The 20,815-nt window shown below is 50.1% G+C and overlaps 1 protein-coding gene across 1 annotated transcript in view; it reads right to left on the bottom strand.

Moving 5' to 3' along the window:
• ASAP3 (ArfGAP with SH3 domain, ankyrin repeat and PH domain 3) overlaps positions 1 to 20,815 on the bottom strand; it is a 54,371-nt gene that overhangs the window by 8,222 nt on the left and 25,334 nt on the right. Inside the window, exons 2-15 of the mRNA XM_033227876.1 lie at positions 18,142 to 18,214; positions 17,901 to 18,046; positions 14,444 to 14,518; positions 13,231 to 13,280; positions 5,469 to 5,580; positions 5,155 to 5,240; positions 4,623 to 4,698; positions 4,357 to 4,443; positions 4,072 to 4,181; positions 2,468 to 2,537; positions 2,063 to 2,150; positions 734 to 782; positions 454 to 644; positions 231 to 364 (exon numbers count right to left, since the gene is read on the bottom strand). Coding sequence (XP_033083767.1) covers positions 231 to 364; positions 454 to 644; positions 734 to 782; positions 2,063 to 2,150; positions 2,468 to 2,537; positions 4,072 to 4,181; positions 4,357 to 4,443; positions 4,623 to 4,698; positions 5,155 to 5,240; positions 5,469 to 5,580; positions 13,231 to 13,280; positions 14,444 to 14,518; positions 17,901 to 18,046; positions 18,142 to 18,214 — 1,347 coding nt within the window. The remainder of the gene's footprint in view (positions 1 to 230; positions 365 to 453; positions 645 to 733; positions 783 to 2,062; positions 2,151 to 2,467; positions 2,538 to 4,071; positions 4,182 to 4,356; positions 4,444 to 4,622; positions 4,699 to 5,154; positions 5,241 to 5,468; positions 5,581 to 13,230; positions 13,281 to 14,443; positions 14,519 to 17,900; positions 18,047 to 18,141; positions 18,215 to 20,815) is intronic.

The following is a 20,815-nucleotide window of genomic DNA, read 5'->3' as shown; positions in this document are numbered from 1 at the left end:
AGAGTAAGACCGGGTAGTTAGGCCTGCACAGGGTGGAGCTCCGAGCCCCCAGAGTCCCGCCCCTCGGGCGCCCTCCCGGTTCAAGCCCCGCCCCTGACCACCAGCTACCTGGCTTGTCCCAGCCCGCCTTGGCCAGGTCCCACCCACAACCTGCAAGTCTTGCCTGCCCCCGATGAAACTACACCCCTATCTCCACGTCTGTCCCCTTCCGGGCCCCGCCCCGCCCTCACCAACAACTCGGAGGGGCCCAGCAGGTCCAAGGTGAGTGACTGCATGCGAGAGAAGCGCACGCCCAGTTCCCGGTGGACGCCCGAGCACTGGATGCAAGTGAGCACGCCCAGGTTGGTGCTGAGCCATGTGGGGTCTGCAGAGGAAAGCAGCTGGAGCCTGGAGGTGCAGCCCCTCCCCTCCCCTCCATTTCCCCCTCCCTCCTGCCCGGCCCCGAGGCCTGACCTGCAGCCCCGCAGTCACAGCACTGGCTATTCCCAGGCCTGCTCTTCACCTCCGCAATGAGCAGCTTTGTGAGGTCATGGGGCTCCCCGTCATGCCCGGCGGCCCCCCAGGACCCCGGGCCACCGCTGGGCTCCCCAAGGAAGGCGCTGCTCAGGGCTTCGTCCTTGCTGTTCTGCAGCACTGACACCCACCTGCGGAGAGTGAGCGGGGTGGGACGGGGATGTCAGGCGGGAAGAGATAGGGCCGCCAGCCCCACCCACAAGGCTGGCCGGGCACTCACGCTTCACACTCGTGCTCGTCCTCCGCTTGGAAGTGGTAGGTCCGGTTGTCTGTCGGGAGAGAAGGGGGCTTCTGGCCCACAGAAATGCTGCTGGCCTTCCCGAAGCCCAGGGAGCCCCCGCCAAAAGCCGCTGGGGCCACATGGAGATGTGTCCCTGCCAAGTTGGACTCTCAAGCTAGTAGTGGGGAGGGAGCGGAATGACAGTGGCCAACAGCAGGGGCAGTTTCTCAGAAGTGGCCTCCGAAGTAGGATCCCAACAAAGCTCCCTCTGCGTGAAGCCCTGGTTCCAGGCTCAGATGAAGTCTCCCAGGGCATAGAACCCCAGAGAACCCAGCTCAGAGGCAGGGCATCCTCTGAACCAACTGTCACCATCCCACTGGGCCCCTCCTGGTCTCCTCCGGGGCGACCAGGCTACCTGTCTGGTCTCCCTGCTTCCCATTTCCTCTTTTCTCCAGCCTGTACCAGCTCCCAACTGTTGTGCCCAAGTCTCTGCTCTAACTACACCACTGCCCTACTGCCCTGCTCCAAGATCTCCCATGGCTCCCTATTGCCAGGAAATAAGGTCCAAACTTTTAAGAGGGATTTCCAGGCCTCATCTCTCACTCTGCTACATGAACCCTCTACTCTGGCCAAACTGGCCGGACCCACTCTCCTGCTTCCATGCCTTTCATCATGCTAATCCTGTCTCCTCAAAAGCCCCTACCCCACAAACTCTTCATTCTACATGTCCTTCAAGGCTAAATTCAAATGCTCTCTCCTCCAAGAGCCTTTCTTGATTCCCCACAGCAGCGCAGGCCTTCCTGCTCCCTAATCTTCTATGGGGCTATATCTGCACCCATCTTCTGGACAGCCCCCTCATCTTACAGTCCTGGGTACCCACCCCACACCCCTGCCAGAGAGCTTCCTGAGGACAAGATCTAGGTTTTTCTCAGCCTGTGTCTGCTCTCACACAAAGCCTGCACCAAAGGCTCCGAAGAACGAAAAGTGGAAAATGTAAAGAAACAATAATTTCATCTCTTTCAGCTCTGGGTATTTGGGGAAAAAAGTACAATTTTTTTAAAAAAAGAAATGATTAAAAAACCCAGATGACCCAAATCCACTCAAATATGCTCTACATAAATAGTCCCATTTATTATGAAAAATGGGTGCATTTTGACGTTTAATGTGATGTGGGTGTCCTGGACCTAAGGATTCTTATGCCTGCAGTAGCAGCTCTTCAATACCATGTGTGGAACTGGACACAGACCCCTCACTGAAGTCCCTGGGAGCTGACAGGTGTTTTAGAGAAGCCCTGGGCAGCTGTAGGGGAGAGGCACAGAGACCACTCACGGGTCACCAGGTCGAAGCACTTTTTCTCCTCGGGGTTTGGCCTCACTTGGCACGTCAGCAGGGTCAGCTTCACTGGGGGCCGGTTTATCTGTGGGAATTTGGGGGTGGAGGATGGATGCATTACCTCTGGCCCTCCACACTCTTTAGGCCTCCATTTTCCACTCTGTTAAATGGGCATAATCATCCTGTTCCATTTGTGTTTCTCTTCACCCAGCAGCACCTCAAGGATGTGGTGTGTAGACTAAGACTAGATTGGGGCCTTCGGGTCCCATCTGTCCTCCCACAAGGGTCTCCAGCTCCCTAGGTTTGCGGGTCAGTCTTGGAGGGAGGGCTTGACATTGTTTGCTCAGAACACCAGAAGAGGGTCCATCGTGCCCTGAGACACCCACCACCTCTAGGCCTCACCGTGCTGTGTGAGATGGTCAGGCAGCCATACTTGACTCCACACTTCCTTTTCTGCCAGACTCTTCGAATTCTAAGGCCCAGAGGGATAGAAGGACAGTGACCCAAGACTCACACCTAATTCCCTGGTGTCAGAGAACAGAGATTTGCCCCCACCTGTATGATCTCTAGCCACATCCCTTAACCTCTTTCTTCTCCTAACCCTGCACCTCCCCACAACCCCCGACTCTCTGGGGCTCCCTTCTGATGGGAGACAGAGTTCTGCTCTTAGGAAGATCCCAGTTTGATGGAGAAACACAGCCTCACTCTCTGGGAATCCTTATTCTAAGGAGATGATGTGACTTTGGCTCTCTGAGAGCTTCTAGTCTGATGGGGGAGACACAGCTTGTATCATTAGGGAGCTCCTAGTCTGAGAAGCACAGGCTCTTGACAACAACAAACAAATTATGGTTCAACTAAGCAAGATCAATATTAATACCCCAAAAATAAAATTAGCAAGTCCATGATCCAAAACTAAACACTTCTCCTGTAACAGGTAAATATTCATTGGTTTCTTCTTCAAGGTTATTCTTCTCTGATTAAACTGATTGGTAGGTAGAAACATGAATATATCCCACAAGGGCCTTTGCATTTCACAGCAGTTTTTGTTTTGTTTGTTTGTTTGTTTGTTTTTGCGACAGGGTCTTGCTCTGTTGCCCAGGCTGGAGTACAGTGGCATGATCTCGGCTCATTGCAACCTCCATCTCCCGGGTTCAAGCGATTCTCCTGCCTCAGCCTCCCAAGCAGCTGGGACTACAGGCTCATGCCACCACACCTGGCTAATTTTTTGTATTTTTAGTAGAGATGGGGTTTCACTATGTTGGCCAGGCTGGTCTTGAACTCCTGACCTCAGGTGATCCACCTGCCTTGGCCTCCCAAAGTGCTGGGATTACAGGTGTGAGCCACCGTGCCTGGCCCACACACTGATTTTTTTTTTTTTTTTTTTTACACTAGGGAGCAAGGCACAGCCAATAGTTTCATTTCTAGGCATATTCAATATATTGTAGAGGTTAAGAATGAGGTCATAGGCTGGGCGCAATGGCTCATGCCAGTAATCCCCACACTTTGGGAGGCTGAGGCGGGCAGATCAAGAGGTCAGCAGATCGAGACCATCCTGGCTAACATGGTGAAACCCCGTCTCTAGTAAAAATATAAAAAATTAGCTGGGCGTGGTGGTGGGCGCCTGTAGTCCCAGCTATTCGGGAGGCTGAGGCAGGAGAATCGCTTGAACCCGGGAGGCAGAGGTTGCAGTGAGCCGAGATCGTGCCACTGCACTCCAGCCTGGGTGACAGAGGGAGACTCTGTCTCAAAAAAAAAGAATGAGGGCATAGTAAGTGTTCAATAAGTGTTAGCTACTGCTATTCTTCTTTAACTTAAAACAACCAATCACTTTTAGCAGAAGTTCACGTGCCCAGGTGTACTGGACAACCCAGGATTTGAGGAGTTTGCATTGCAACCCTCAGTGTCTACATAAATGATCAGAACAGTTCCTCTGGGCAGCTTCCCCAACCCTGTCATTTACTTGCAGCGTGACGTTGGGCAAATTATGTAAGCTCTGAATCACTTACCCGTCGCTTTTCTTGTATAGAAAGCCCACTTTCTCCGTCCCAAACTGTTTGTTGCCTTGGTGCTGGTGGATGCTGTAGCCACATCCTGAATTCTTCCGGCTCAGGTGTTCCTGTCCCTCGGACATGCAAAGAAGACGTCAGGGCATCTCAGTGGAAAGAGCCCCATTCTGCGGGGGCTCACTCAGGGAGACTTTTCCAGGGGACCCTGTGGGTCTTCCTTCTCTCCCTCCCTCCATGGTGGGCCTTGGGGGAAGGCATTCCTTTTGGGATGGTTCAGGGGCTGACCTCTCTGCTCTCAAGCTGCAGTGTCCCTCGGAGGGAGTCCCGGAGCTGGGTCAGCTTCTGTAGCTCCTCCTCCTGGGCTTGATGGAGCTGTGGGACAGAGGAAGGGACCCCATCACCAGCCAACAAATGTGTCAGGTACAGAGCCCAGACCCAGAAGAGCAGAGCAGCAGCCTCTCTGTGGGCAGGAGCCAGCTCTTCCACACCCACAGACTTTCCTGGAAGGACAGGGGGCTTGATCACGTGCCCAAGGGTGAGACCCAACTTACTGCATGTACTGAGGCCGCCAGCTTCTCGATGAAGGGGAACAGGCTCTGGGCAGCCTTCCAGCCATCTTGGAAAAAGCTAAGAGGTGTCAGAGGCCAAACAAGGGTCCAGATAAAGATGGAAATGAGAGATGAAGCCAGAAGTGTGGGAGAAGCTGCTGTAAGGATCACAGGGCACCTCAGGGCATTGTAGTCTGACGGTCAAGAACAGACACTCCATAGACAAGTCTCTCTTGACTAGATTCAAATCCCACTTACTAGCAGTGTAATCTTGGAAAATGAGCCTCAGTTTTCTCATCTATAAAATGGGGATAATATAGTACCTGCTCCCAGAAGTGTTGGGGGATTGAGTGAATTGATATTTGTAAAGTACTCGTGCCTGGCATTCAGTGAGCACTCAATGAGGAGGAGCTATGAAAGGTCCACCAACAAGATGCAGGCCTCCAAAGAGACTCGCCGGTCTTCCACACTCTGAGAGGGGCCTTGTTCTGTGACACTGGAAGGGTTAGTGGCAGGGACGTGGGGAGATACCTACTTGTGCTGGGCATGGAAGAACTTGATGAGGCTCTGAAGGAAGTCGGGACCTTGCTTCATCTGGCTCTCCCCAGCTTTGAGCAGATACTAGGAGGAGGGCAGGGCAAGATGTGTCATGTGAGCTGAAGCAGAATCCTGGGAACGAGAGGCTGCAGTCCCCATCCCAGGCTAATCCACCTGGCTGCGACTGGGCCTTGGTGACATCCCACAGGGCCATGTGGCCAGGACCTGAGCTGAGCCTGTGACTGGTCCCCTGGAGAGGCAGACAGGAAGACACATCCCACGCCCCCCTCCCTCATCCAGGGCACCCCTTACCTCACACATGTGCAGCTGGAAGATGCGCCGCTCTCTCTGCGTGTCCTGGGCCACCTCCCCAGGGATCCCTCCTGTCACCCTAGCCCGATCGCGTTCCTTCTCCAGCTTGGCCCTAGACCCCAAGGAAAGAGAAGCCTGAACAACTCTCACCAGCCCCTACATTCTCTTCTGCCAGGGATGCATGAGCAAAGGGGCCACATGGTACAGGAGACCCTCCTGTGCCAGCTGTGTGGTGGGGCTGGGTACAATGAACAAGACAGTTTAGGGAATCCACAGAGTGGTGGGGGAGAAAGACATGAATCAAATCACAGCCATGCAGAGAACTATGGGAGAGAAAATGGGGATCCAACTTCATTGGGGCTGCTTCATTGATGTCTGAGCTGGGATCTGAAGCCTGAGAAGCTTGGAGGAAGCTACTGCTGGGCAAGAGAGCTGGACCATATGATGGTCCCAAGGCAGGAGCAACAGTGCCAAGATGGAGAGGGTTGGTGCCCACTGAGGTGAAGAGGTGCCAGACCATGCAGGGTCTAATTCACACCATGTTCTTGGTCTTTATTCCAAGAGTAATGGGAAGGATTTGAAGGTTTTTATGCAGGGGGATGAAGGGCTCAAAGAAGGGCCAAGTGAGATTTGGGGCAAACAGTTCTGATTTTCCTGGAAGGGATTTAACAGCATAGGTGCCTTCAATCTTTTTTATTTGTATTAAATTTAGGGGGTACAAGTGCAGTTTTGTTTCGTGGATATATTGTGCAGTGGTGAAGCCTGGGCTTTTAGAGTACCCATCACCCAAATAGTGTACATGGTACCCAATAGGTAATTTTTCATCCCTCACCTACCCTCCCACCTTTTGAAGCCTCCAATGTCTACTGTTCTGCTCTGTCTGTCCACATGTACCCGTTGCTTACCCCCTACTTATAAAGGAGAACATGCAGTGTTTGACTTTCTGTTTCTGAGTTATTTCAAAGTGCTTTCATTCTTCTGAGCCCAGGCTGGACAGCAGTGGCGCAATCTCAGCTTACTGCAACCTCCACCTCCCAGGTTCAAGCAATTCTCGTGCCTCAGCCTCCTGAATAGCTGGGATTACAGGTGCCCACCACCATGCCCACCAATCTTTTTTTTTTTTTTTAGACAGAGTCTCACTCTGTTGCCCAGGCTGGAGTGCAGTGGTGCGATCTTGGCTCACTGCAACCTCCGCCTCCTGGGTTCAAGCGATTCTCCTGTCTCAGCCTCCCGAGTAGCTGGGATTATACGTGGGTGTCACCATGCCTGGCTAGTTGTTTGCATTTTTAGTAGAGATGGGGTTTCACCGTGTTAGCCAGGATGATCTCGATCTCCTGACCTCAGGTGATCCACCCACCTCAGTCTCCCAAAGTGCTGGGATTACAGGCGTGAGCCACCGTGCCCGGCCGATGCCCAGCTAACTTTTGTATTTTTAGTAGAGACGGGGTTTCACCATGTTGGCCAGGCTAGTCTTTGAACTTGGGCCTCAAGTGATCCATCCACCTCAGCCTCCAAAAGTGCTGAAATTACAGGAAGGAGCCACCACGCCCCACCGTGCTCTTTTTTTAAGTGGAGACAGAAAGCGCTTCCCATCCTTGTAGCTAAGAGTAACGGGGGCCTTCCCTCTCAGAGGTTGGCTGTTTTCCATCTTTGGAGATGGGTGGATGTGTGTGTAAATGGTTTCCTGGAAATCCCATGCCCAGCAGACTAACCACTCGCAGCCAGGAGAGTATTTCCACATCTCAGGCTGGGTGCATTTGACTCTGAATCCCATGTAAAGGAGAGGGTTTGCTTAATAGTTCTGCTGTCAAGCGGGTGCCAGCCCTGAGCAGAGAAGACAAAGACAGAGTGGGATTAATACAAGTTCTGCTGCTACTAGCTGTCTTCCCCCCTCTGAGCCTCAGACTCCTTATCTGGAAAATGGAGATTCTTATCTGTAACCACTGCACCCCAGCCTGGGCAACAGAGTAGACCCTGTCTCAAGAAAAAAAAAAAAAAAAGAAGGAATATCTGTACATGCAGTCAGCCCTCCATATCTGTGGGTGTAAAGCCTGAGGATATAGGCGGCTGACTAAGGGGCTTTAGCATCCTCAGATTTTGGTATCTGCGGGGGTCCTGGAACCAATCCCCCATGGATACTGAGGGATGACTATACTGACATGGAAAGATATCTGCTCCAGAGTAAATGGACAAAAAGCAAACCACAATATAGTACAGTGGTTAGAAATGTAGATTCTGGATTTGAATGGCAGCTCCTTCACTTACTTAACCTTTATAAAACTTTCTGAAATTGTTTTCCCATTTGGAAAATTAGAATAATACTGTAGTCCCCCCTTCTCTGTAGTTTTGCTTTCTATGGTTTCAGTTATCCATGGTCAATCCCTGTCCAAAAATATTAAATGGAAAATTCCAGAAATAAACAATTTGTACTTTTTTGATCTTTTGGTTTTTTTTTGAGATGGAGTTTTGCTCGTCACCCAGGCTGGAGTGCCATGGCACGATCTCAGCTCACTGCAACCTCCATCTCCCAGGTTCAAGCGATTCTCCTGCCTCAGCCTCCCAAGTAGCTGGGATTACAGGCACCCACCACCACACCCAGCTAATTTTTGTATTTTCAGTAGAGCCAGGGTTTCGCCATGTGTTTCAGGCTGGTCTCGAACTCCTGACCTCAGGTGATCTGCCCACCTTGGCCTCCCAAAGTGCTGGAATTACAGGCACCAGCCACCATGCCTGGCCCAGTTCGTAAGTTTTACATTATGCATCGTTATGAGTAGCATGTGAAATCCTGTATCCTTCTGCTCCATCCTGCCTGGAACATGAATCATCCTTTTGTCCAGTGTATTTACACTGTCTGTCCAGCAGTCCCCAACATTTTGGCACCAGGAACTGGTTTCGTGGAAGACAATATTTCCATGGATGGCAGGGTCGGGGAGGATGGTTTTGGGATAAAACTGTTCCAGCTCAGATCATCAGGCTTAGATTCTCATAAGCAGCATGCAACCTAGATCCCTAGCATGTGAAGCTCACAATAGGGTTCATGCGCCTATGAAAATCTAATGCCATGCTGATCTGACAAGAGGTGGAGCTCAGGCGGTAATGCTCGCTCACCTGCCAATGCTCACCTCCTGCTATTCAGTCCAGGTTTCTAACAGGCCTTGGACCAGTACCAGTCCATGGCCCAGGGGCTGAGGAACCCTGGTCTATACACTGCCAGAATTACTTTTGCACCAACCTAATATAAGGTTCAGTATCATCTTCAGTTTCAAGCATCCACTGGGGGTCTCGGAACATATCCCCCAAGGATAAGGGGGAATCACTGTAATGATACCTAGTCCTTGGATAATATAATGCATAGGAAACAGTACAGTTCCTGGCCTATGGCAAGCCCTCAATGAATGTAGGATTATGATGTTTCTAATGATGGCAATGATGATAGAGTGGTAAATACTGGTGATCCCTTTTATACAATTTTTTTCAGTATATGGCACTTTCTTCTTTCTTTTATTTTTTGAATGCTAGTAGAGATGAAAAGACGGTGCTACTTAACTTGGTGTAGATAAGCTGTGAAGTACACAACTTTGTCAATGTACTTCAGCTCTGACAAAATGTACACAGCTTTGACAAAATGGCTTTGTCAGTTATCAAAGTTCTGTCCCTCAGCCTCAGCTAAGATAATTCATAGAGATTTTCCGTACAAAGTCTGACATAGTCATTCTGAGATGACCTAATAACTGGGGAGTGCTTTTCTTCCCCTATAAAGTAACAAGTCCCATTCCTTCCCTATCCTCAAAGGATCACCAACATTTTTTAAACATTTCAAATGTTAGAAACATTTTTCCTTCTTATGAGTGGAGTTGCAACAGAAGGAATGAAATAGTGGGTGAAAGTACTTAAATGCTAGTTACTAAGACTGAGATCACTGCAGAAGGAAACTACAGCAACAGTCCAGTGTTATTCTTGGGATGGGTACAGGTACTCCTGGTACAGGCAGGAAAGTATTTAAAACAAATCACACACCCACCAACCTTGAAACCTTGAGCCATGCTTAGGTGCCATGTCACCTGTGATGCCTTTTCTGACTACCCTTCCCTCCATTCAAAAAAAATACTTTTTTTTGCCGTCTCTGTGCTAATACTATCATTATGGCATTACCACTTTGTATTTTAATTATTTATTGAGCTGCCTCTCTTCTTGCCTTTCAAACCAGGGGGCATCCACTAAGGCAGGGATTGTGGGCTGGGATTCCTCACTACTTACCTATAAATTGGGAATAACAATAGCAGCTTTCCCTGCCAGGGAGAATAAATCTGGTAATAGATGCAAAGACCTTACTCCAGTGCCTGGCAAAAAGTAAACTCTAAATAAGTAGAAGCTGCTATTATTACTAATTATTATTATTCTTTTTTAGAGACAAGGTCTAGCTCTGTCTCCCAAGCTGGTCTCAAATTTCCTGGCCTCAAGCAATCCTCCTGCCTCAGCCTCCCAAGTAGCTTAGATTACAGGCATTAGCCACCATATGTGGCTTCTAATTATATATATGTATTATTTACATTTGTTATATAGGTATTATTATTACTAATTTTTTAAATAGAGGCAAGGTCTCACTATGTTGCCCAGGCTGGTTTTGAACTCCTGAGCCCAAGTGATCCTGCTGTCTTGGCCTCCCAAAGTGCTAGGATTACAGGCTTCTAATTATAATTTTTAGGCCCAGGCACTCTGCTAGGCCCTTCACATGCTAAAATGATGGCCCCATAAGGCAGAATCATTATCCTGTTTTATAGAAGAGGAACCTGTGGTGAGATAAGTCACTTGTCCAAGTCAAACAGCTGTTAAGTGGTGGGGCCAGGAGTTGAACCCAGGACTGGCTGGTGCCTGAGCCTTAGGGGCAGCCCTGGCAACCAACACTGTGACTCAGGTTTGTTCCATTCCTCCTTCCCTGCCTCATTCCTGAGAGGTGCTGACAGTCACACTGTTTCTTTTTTGAGAGATAACAGTCTCTCTCAGAACAGGGACCATTTTACAGATGATGAAACTGAAATCCAGAGAAGGAAAATGGCTTGCACAAGATTAAAAGCTGGTCAGGGGAAATGCTACCAGCAGATGTGTGGGTTTCTGCCTCTCAGTCTCTTCCTGTGTTATTCTGGTCCTAGTTCTGGCTCAGAGGTGGTCAATAAATACTTGCTGAACTGAAGTGCTGAGTGCTTTATATGCACTATGCTTATTCATCGCCACATTCATCACCCTGCAAGGTATTACTGTCCCTATTTTATAGATGAGGAAACAGACCTGTACATGGAACTGCCTAGATAAACTTGGCCTCTGCACAGGGCCCGGGATGCCTTTCTCAGCAGCCCCACGTGGAGATGGAATCCTCTTCCTATATGAACAGCCAGGGGTGAAGCTCTCAGTGGTATTTGACAGATGCTATCAGGGCCCTGGGCCCTTCCAGCTGCTGCTCAGACTTGTTTGGCAAGAATGTGATGGAATTACATAGCAACTTATGGCTCACGCATATCTGGCTACACCTGGAGCCCGTATGGAAAAGGAATGTACAGTCACCCGTGCCAAGACATTAGCTCAAACTATGTGGCTCCATGGTGGGAGCCAGGAGGTCACGTGGCAGAAATAGCACTAGACCCAGAAGGCCTGGGTTCTAGTCCAGGTCCTGTCTATAACTCACCGAATAACCTCAGCCAAGCCCCCTTTCCCATCAACTAAATGGAGCCTGGCCTGTAAATGAAATCCTACAGGAAGGTTCAATATAGAAACCTAGGAAAAGCAGACCTGCTTCGGGAAGGTCAGCAGAGTAGAGCTTATTATTTCCATCTGGTAGACGATCCCCGGAAGTCTAAGGGCTTAGTAAAGGTAACTCAGGAAGAAGAGGGCCATGTGGCCCCACAGCAAATCATAAAGACAAGGTCAGCCTGTGCCCTCACTACCCATCCCTGGACCTCCAGTGACAGCAGATGGCCGTGCCCCGTCACAGGCAGGGATGGGGCCCCACAGGGATGGCCACACAGTGCCTACACCCTTCATCACAGGATCTATGCCCATAGCTGGGGTTGGAGATGCTTGTGTAGGGACAAGATGTGGCCTTCCTTCAGACCTGGAGCAGTGCCATGGCTCTGGGAGCTGAGGGAACAATAAAAAGCTCCAGGATCTACTTCTTGAAATTGATGCTGCAGAAATAATTATGAGTGGGGGCAAATATTTAAATCCAAGGATGCTTCTCCAATGACAGGAACAGATTAAATACATGATGGCTTATGCATGTTTTGGCACACCTGTTTGATGTTGTGGAAGAATATGTAATGGTGTACGAAGATGGTTACAATGTATTTTTGAATGAAAAAAGCAGATTACAAAACAGTACATTGTTATCTCATTTTTATAAAAACATTTCTTTGTACATAGAAAAATAAATGATAAAATGTTGGCCAGGTGCAGTGGCTCAAGCCTGTAATCCCAGCACTTTGGGAGGCCAAGACGGGCGGATCACGAGGTCAGCAGATCGAGACCATCCTGGCTAACATGGTGAAACGAAACCCCGTCTCTACTAAAAAATACAAAAAACTAGCCAGGCGAGGTGGCGGGTGCCTGTAGTCCCAGCTACTCAGGAGGCTGAGGCAGGAGAACGGAGGCGGAGCTTGCGGTGAGCTGAGATCTGGCCACTGCACTCCAGCCTGGGCAACAGAGTGAGACTCTGTCTCAAAAAAAAAAATAAAAATAAAAATAAATGTTAAAATGTTAATACTTTAGGCTTGAAAATTAAGAATTTTTCTCCTGTTTTTGGGTAGTTTCTCCCCATCCAACTTTTTTATTTTTTTTAATCATGAAAATTGCAATGTTACCCAGACCTTGTAAAAAAAAAAAATTAAAACAACAGAGAGATTTATCCCCTGCCATGACCCTAATCCTCTGCTAAGGATAATTAATTTTTTTTCTTCTTTTACTTCTCCATAGCTTCTGAATTATTCATAATAAGCATAAATTGCTTTGGCAAAATGCAAGAGAAAACAAAATTTTACAAAAAAGCACAAACAATGCTCCACAGTATGGGCCTGGCTGGGCAGAGAGTGAGGGCTGGGATCTGAACAGAGTCCTCAGAAGACAGAGCCCAAGGAGTCTCTGCCCAGGAGGAATTGGCCACTGGTTGCCTGAGGCTCCTTCTTTCCCTATGATGTCCCAGTAGCTGGTGAGAGATCTGGAGTATCGTGTGGTGTGCACAGGACACAGGAAGCCTGAGTGTGACATCAACTCCATTTGCTCCTCTAGATATACCACCTGGCATTGAGGAACGAGGAGCAAGGGGTATAAACCCCAGTTCTGCCTCTACCAAGCTGTGGGGCCTTGGGCAAGTGACTTAACCTCTCTGAGTCCTCCTGTGGTAACTGTGATACTAATACCTCTCTCTCACATGACTGGGTGACTGAGGACTAAATGGCCAGCACGCAGAGGTGTTCGGTCAGTGCTAGCTCCTCTCCGTCCCTGCCCATGTCTGGCACCACTGAGCAGATGGGACTCTGAGAGCAGCATCCTGAGGTCCCTTCCCAATACCTCCTTTGGTGGTCTCGTGGCCCAGTCCCCACAATCCAGTCAGGTCTGGGTATAAACAATCCCCTGTAAATGCCTCTACAGAGCTAGATGCCACCCACTTCCGGATGACATGTCTCAGCAGCATTTAGGTTCTTCCCTATCCAGCCACCTGCTGCAGTGTAAGCGCTACTCTCCTGGACAAACCACCCTGGCTGTGGCCACTTACATTTTGGTTTCATAGTCCTTCCATGCCTTCTCCAGCTGCTTTTTGGAATCCTGTGGGTTAAAAAAGGACAATTTGCCCAAAGGGAAGCTGGAGCACTGGAATAAACAGTATGCTCTACTGCCTGTAGGGGGACATGCTAGTGTGCTCCCCTGAGCAGCTCAGAGCCATCTCTAACCAGCCCCTGCCCCTACAGTCCTGCTGCAAACCTGCCCCCACCAAACAGGCTCAGCTGACCCCATTTCTCAGGGCTGAGGCCCTCCTCCCAGCAGACCTTCTCCTCCCCAGAGATGCCAAGAATCAGTCAGGTTTGGTGGGCCCTGGCTTGAGGTATGGAGAGATCTTTGGGCTCTACCCTGAGTCCTCTTGCTCAGAAGAGAGATCAGTCATGACCATGAGGATAGAAGGATGAAGGCCAAACTCCCCCCACCTAACTTTATCCCAGCATTTTCTCCTGCCTGGTGCTAGATCATCCTCTTAGAGCAAGGGTACAGGTCAAGGAACATGCGCAGAAAGGTTAAGAAGTCTACCCAAGGCCATACAGCAAGCCAGGGAGACCTGGCTACTCCCCACCTAGCTTGCCTAAGCCTCATCCAGCCAGGCTGCTCACACCCTTCTGAATAAACCTGAGACTCCCAAGGTGAAAAAGCTGCCTGTCTGGTTTGTGTGGTTAGCAGACTGGTGCCAAGCTGGCAGCCTAGGGCAGGGAGGGAACCCTCTTGGGGGAGCATGGCTCCTCCCCTGGGCCATCTGGGGCAGATTGCCCAGGGAGATTATTCTGTCACCTTCTTTGAGCTCCACTCTGCATCCAGCCAAGGGCTGCCAGGCACAGAGAGAACAGAGTATGGGATTCAGGATCCCTAGATTCCCACATGGGCTCTCTACTTCCTAGCTATGTAAACCATCAGCAGGTTACCTAACTCCCTAGGCCTCGAATTTCAACTGCAAAATGGGCATGAGCATACCCACAAAGCCTACCTCATAGTATGGTTGTAAGATTTACACGACATGTTTCACACAAGGGGCCTGGCAGACAGCAGGTCAGCCATCCTAGGCTGACCCGAGCCAGGTCCTCCAGATCTCCCCAGGCTCAGCACTCCCGCTAAGACAGCCCCTTCACTTGGCCTCCACCCTCAGTCCAGCCCTGGCCCCCGACAGTCTCCTGCCCACCCCTCTTTCACTCTGTCCCAACACCACTCCCAGCATGGAGACTCACCTGTCGACCGTCCCTCAGCTGTCCCTTCATCAGACTGTCCAGGGGGAAAGAGACAATGTTGTTCAGGTTCTGAATCTGGAAAAAACAGAGACGCCCATTCCTACCTCAGGTGACTGGCATCCAGCCCCTAGTGATGCGGGCTATGGTGAAGCATCACTTGGCAAAGAGAGAAGCGGGGAAGGGAAGCAGGGGAGAGGAAGAGATGTCATCAAAGAGATGATAGCCAAGTGAGGAGGGCCGTCATGGCAGGAATGCTGAGCCTGGGGAGGACTAGAGGACCCGGCTCTGGGGTCAGCTTAGGATAGCTGACCTGCTGCCCACCAGGCTTCCTGTGTGAAAGGGGGCAGGAGGGGAGGCTGAGGCATGTCGGAGTGAGCCCCTCCCCTGATGGCTCCAGCCTCATTGCTGCACTGCTCCAGCAGCATTCCATGGTCAGTCTCTCCCGTGTTCCTCTCCAGGAGCAGCCTCCCTTCTCCTCTCTGACTCTCTTGAGTTGACCAGTAGAGCATATCTGTTGTTCTGGGCTGGCTAATGCTTCAGAGCCTCCCTTACTAATGGTCATAGAACCCCCTTTCCTGTTGGGAACTCCTCCTCTGTGGTCAGATGGGGTAAACGCAGAAGTCAGATCTGAGCAGGGCACCCCAGCCCCAGGATAGTGGGACTGGATAGGGAATAGGCACACAACCCAAGCCAGCCAATCACAATCCTCTCTGGGATTTTTCTGCCTAAGTCATGGGAGAAAGGCCGTCTTTATTCTGGTAAGATGGGCATCTGGGCCTGCTGGGCTATCCTGCCCACTGAGCAGAGACAGAGAAACTATCTTAAAAGGAAAGCCAGCTGTTGGCCGGGCGCGGTGGCTCAAGCCTGTAATCCCAGCACTTTGGGAGGCCGAGACGGGCGGATCACGAGGTCAGGAGATCGAGACCATCCTGGCTAGCATGGTGAAACCCCGTCTCTACTAAAAATACAAAAACTAGCCGGGCGAGGTGGCGGGCGCCTGTAGTCCCAGCTACTTGGGAGGCTGAGGCAGGAGAATGGCGTAAACCCGGGAGGTGGAGCTTGCAGTGAGCTGAGATCCGGCCACTGCACTCCAGTCTGGGCGACAAAGCGAGACTCTGCCTCAAAAAAAAAAAAAAAAAAAAAAAAAAAGGAAAGCCAGCTGCACCCCTGGACTTCCCATTACAGGGGCTAATGAATTCCCTTTTTAAAATGTAACCTAGTTTGAGTTGGGTTTCTGTAATTTCACAACCTAAAGAGGCCTAATATTTCAACCAGCTTCCAAGATACAGCTTGGGTCTTGACTTCTCCTCCAGGAAGCCTCTCCTGGCTACTCCTCCTGCCTGATCTCCCCTTTTCTGAACCATGGCAACACTAGGCCTCTGACACCAGCTGCTGGGTCCCTGAGTTTGTACCATGCTGCTGGTATTTCTTGATACTAGTCCACACCCTAGTTCTTCTCTCCCCCACTAGACTGTGGCTCTCTGAGGCAGTCTGACACTTTCCTACATCACCAACCCCTGGTACAATGCCCATCAGACAGCAGACTCCCAGGAAACACTAGTTTGACTGAAACAGGGAGAGAAGAGGTGAAGACAAAGAAGGACACTAATTCAATTGAACTCATATATACTATTTTTTTTTTTTTTTTTTTTGAGACAGGGTCTCACTCTGTCACCCGGGCTGGAGCACAGTGATGTGATCACGCTCACTACAGCCTCAACTTCCCCCAGGCTCAACTGATCTTCCTACTTCAGCCTCCCAAGTAGCTGGGACAACAGGCATACGCCACCACACCTGGTTTTTTTTTTTTTTTTTTTTGAGATGGAGTCTCACTCTGTCACCCAGGCTGGAGTGCAGTGGTGTGATCTCAACTCACTGCCACCTCCACCTCCCGGGTTCAAGTGATTCTCCTGCCTCAGCCTCCTGAGTAGCTGGGATTACAGACACCTGCTACCATACCCAGCTAATTTTTCTATTTTTTAGTAGAGACAGTGTTTCACCATGTTGGTCCGGCTGGTCTCGAATGTCTGACCTCAAGTGATCCGCCCACCTCAGCCTCCCAAAGTGCTGGGATTACAGGCGTGAGCCACCTCACCCAGCAATTTTCATACTTTTTTGTAGAGACAGGGTCTCACTACATTGCCTAGGCTGGTCTAGAGCTCAAGCGATCCGCACATCTCAGGCTCCCAAAGTGCTAGGATTAAGGTGTGAACTGTTGCACCCGGCCTCAAACATTGTTAAAGGCTTTTACACGCAGTACAGTGCTACAAGGCACAGCTATGCCAAGAGGTATAACAATGACAGATTTTATTAGGTTGATGCAAAAGTAATTGCTGTTTTGCCATTAATATAATAATATTAGCCAACATTTACTGAGCGCTTACCATAAAGTAGGCACTAACTTGCTTAATCCTCATTACCGCTCTGTGAGGTTGGTAGCATTATTATCCCAGTTTCACAGATGAGAGATCTGAGGCTTGGGCAGACTGAGTGACTTAACTTAGTAAGCAGCAGAGTGGGGATTCCAAGATGGAGTCTAAGTCCAAGGTTGGGTGCTTAACCACTGGCCCCTGCCAACCAGGGAGGATGCTGGGTAGGACTGGAGCCACAAGAGCTGGTCCAGTGCCATAGCCTGGAGGGAGACAAGAGGCTTTCCTGGGAGGCAGTGCAGCCAGGCTTATGCTTGGACTCTGGAGTCAGACAACCTGGGTTCAGACCAAACCGTGTGACCTCGGGCAAGCTGCTTAAACTGGAGGTCCTGGTCTCCTAGCCTGTAAGGTGGAGACAACAGTCACACAAGCCCCACAGAGCTGTGCACCCTGGATTGAATGAGTGAACATGTGAAGTAGTGAGAACTGTGCCTGCACATGGGAAGAGCTGTTATCACAGGGTGGCCTTAAGGGGAGGACTTGAAGGACCAGAGAGGAGGCAGTCACCAAGGAGGCCATCAGGAAGCAACCTGAGGCCACTGGGCCATGTGCAGGGGCTGAGAGGCTTGTGGGGCAGGGACAGGTCCTGGGATTTGAGTACGAAGCAGATGTGATTGGGAAAGCAGAGGATAAAGAGGGACTGAGGAGAGGAGGAGGCGGTGGCGGCGGCAGCAGTAGCGGTATAAAGGTAGGACCCCCCGAGCCTTTCTCTCCTTTATCCCAAAGCTCCTCCAGGGAACTCTCCCTTGCATGGGGCTCTTCCCTGCTGGAAGACCCTCCTCTGCTCCTGGGTGAAGAGAAGAAGGAGAACAGAGAGAGAAGAGTTAGTTGGGTAAGAAGCCAGAGAGAAAGGAGGATTATCCAAAAGAAGGGTCAGGGCTGAAAAGGGACCTCAGATCATGGATCAGAGGTCAAGGGCAAATCGGGAGAAGGAAGGAAACGGACTCTTTCCCAGTCAGGTTCTTAAGACCACGAGATTTACCCTGAGTCTGGCTGAGGGCTGGGCAAGGAAGAGACAGGGGCCTCACCAGGTTCTTAAAGAGTGCGGCAACCTCACGGGTGAACACGGCCAAGTTCAGGAAGCCTGTGGACAGCTCATGGCTGTTCTGGGACAGGTGGCTGTTGCCTAAGGATTCCACAGCCTCTCGGTACTGCTCTTCATTCTCCACATGACCTGTGGAGGTACGGACGGGAGCTTGGAGTTAGCTCCAGGCTAGGGCTGGGAGAGGAGTTTCCTGACCAGGCGGAGCACGCAGCAGGCTCACTTACCAAGGCCGGAGCTGTGGATTGCCCGCACAGCCTTCTTTATTCTCTGCAGGATGGCTTGGTCTCCTTCCAAGATCTAGAAGCAAATGTGGATAGAGGTTCAGGGATGCCGAGCTGGAAGAAGGTGCTTCCTTCAGGAACCCTGTCTCTGTGACTCCCAACCCCCACACCCCCAGACAAATACATTGAGTTTTGCTGTCCTCTGGAACTTCTCTCTAGGGTCTTCCTATTTACCCCACCAAACATAAAAAAACACACAGAAACCAGAGACCAGTCACACCACTCCAAGAGACCACGGACTTTTCTCCCTGAATCCAATGCAACGTAAATGTAGTGAGTCAAAGTCATGTGGCATGACAGGGTGTGCCAGGCCTGGGTTTGAATCTTGCCTCTGGCGCTAGCTGGTGTGTCCGTTAGACAAATCTGTTAACTTCTCTTAGCCTTAAAGTGCCTTGTCTACAAAATGGGGATGATACTAGGGGACTTGTGGAGTTGCTGAGCAGATGAATAATTTGTAAATACGTACAAAATGTTGAGCAAAAGGCCAGAGGGGAGAACACAGACATCTCTATCTTCCCTTAAGATAAAAGCAGGGGACACTTGTTCACCAAACCCCAGGCTCAATAAACAGTTATGTCAGGACAAGGAGGAAGAGGCCAGGATGCTATGGGTGAGCAGAGAGGGGTTGGAGGCATTCAGTTACCTGGATCTGGGGAGATGGCAGAGGGTGGAGGGAGCACACTTCAGCCCCACTGAGGAGAACTGGAGAGACAACACCAGATAACCCCAAAGCCCAGAGACTGCAGAACAAACATCAGAATGTGGGAAAGGCCAGAGATGTGATGACAAGAAGCAAGTCTCACATGTCCCAGGCAGGCTCAGCCTAGATGAGCAACTTCCTAGACACACTCCCTCTTTCAGTGGGGGGTGGAAGTTGACAACCTCATGAAATCCTTGTGAAATGCACAGTTAACTTGGAAAGCACAGAATGTCAGAGCTGGAAAGGGCCCATAGATGAGACAACTGAAGCCAAGAGAGGGGAGGCCCTTACCCAGAGTCACATGGTAGGGAAGCCGCAGAGCTGGGCTTCCCAGGTGCAACAGAACAGTGTTCCATCCATGTACCACAGCCCCACCCTGACCCCAGCCCAGCTGTTCTTTCCAATGACAAAAATAAAATGGGATCAGAGTCTGATTTCCAGAGTTACATGACAAGAGTTAGTAAACACATTCGAAATGGTACCGTCAAAGATGCAAAATGATACCCACAGGAGGACATGCATGGGGCAGACCTCAGAGGCAATGTGGAGTGTTCTCAGAGGCCTGTGGCACGTGGGAAGCCTCTGGAGTAAGGCCAGTCTAGTTTTGAAGCTCAGCTCCAGTACTTGGGGGCTATGTGACCTTGAACAAGTTGCCTATTCTTTTTTTTTTTTTTTTTTGAGACAAAGTTTTGCTCTTGTTGCTCAGGGTGGAGTACAGTGGCACAATCTTGGCTCACTGCACCCTCTGCCTCCCAGATTCAAGCAATTCTCCTGCCTCAGCCTCCTGAGTAGCTGGGATTACAGGCGCCTGCCACCTGGCTAATTTTTTGATTTTTAGTAGAGACGGGGTTTCATTGTGTTGGCCAGGCTGGTCTCAAACTCCTGACCTCAAGTGATCCACCTGCCTCGGCCTCCCAAAGTGCTGGAATTACAGACATGGGCCACCGTGCCCAGGTACAAGTTGCCTATTCTTTCTGAGCTTCCTGATTAGCCATGTGTAAAATGGGGAAATCGATGCCTACCTCTCAGGGTTGGTATGAGGGCTATATGTATGAGAGGATGCACATACAGGATTTAGCTTGGTGCTGGACATGGAGTATGTCCTCAATGAACAGCACCAGTGATCATTATCATCAGCTGCTGCTGATGCTAGAAAGGTCTGCCAAGTTCTGGGTTCTTTTCCTACAGGGGCCAGAAACCTAACATTCTCCTCCTCAGGTGTGAACTTGAGACACTTTCATATTTGAGACCCGTGGAGGCCCATCCCAGGGCTGAAGAAAGAAAACAAAAGAATCAGGTAGATTAAGGAGAGGGCAACATATTTGAGTTGGTTAAAACATGAGGCTGGGCATGGTGGCTCATGCCTATAATCCCAGTAGTTTGGGAGGCCAAGGCAAGAGGATCACTTGAGACCAGGAGTTCAAGACCAGCCTAGGCAAAATAGTGAGATCTTGTCTCTACTGAAAAGAAAAAAATAAATCAATTAGCTGGGTGTGGTGGTGTGCACCTGTAATTTCAGCACTTGGGGAGGCCAAAGCAGGAGGATCACTTGAGTCAAGGACTTCAAGACCAGCCTGGACAACTTGGCAAAACCCCATCTCCATGTGGTGGCATGTGCCTATAGTCCCAGCTACTTGGGAGGCTGAGGTGGGAGGATCACCTAAGCCTGGGGAGGTCAAAGCTGCAGTGAGCCCTGATTGTGCCACTGCACTCCAGCATGGGTGACAGAGGGAGACCCTGTCTCAAAAAACAAAGCAAACAACAAAAAACAACCAAAATGTTTCTTACTAAAGGGACAAAGACAAGGAGGGGAGAACATTTCTTTCTAAACTGGTCAACAGAAAAAGAAAAAGAAAAAAAAAAAGAGGAGAGAACATGGCCATCTCTATGGTTCCCCAAAATCCAGATGGGGAAACA

This window comes from Trachypithecus francoisi, unplaced genomic scaffold (assembly GCF_009764315.1).
Source record: "Trachypithecus francoisi isolate TF-2019V2 unplaced genomic scaffold, Tfra_2.0 Lachesis_group12, whole genome shotgun sequence".
In the NCBI taxonomy this organism is placed as follows: Eukaryota; Metazoa; Chordata; class Mammalia; order Primates; family Cercopithecidae; genus Trachypithecus; species Trachypithecus francoisi.
This window is presented reverse-complemented; position numbering and strand designations above follow the sequence as displayed.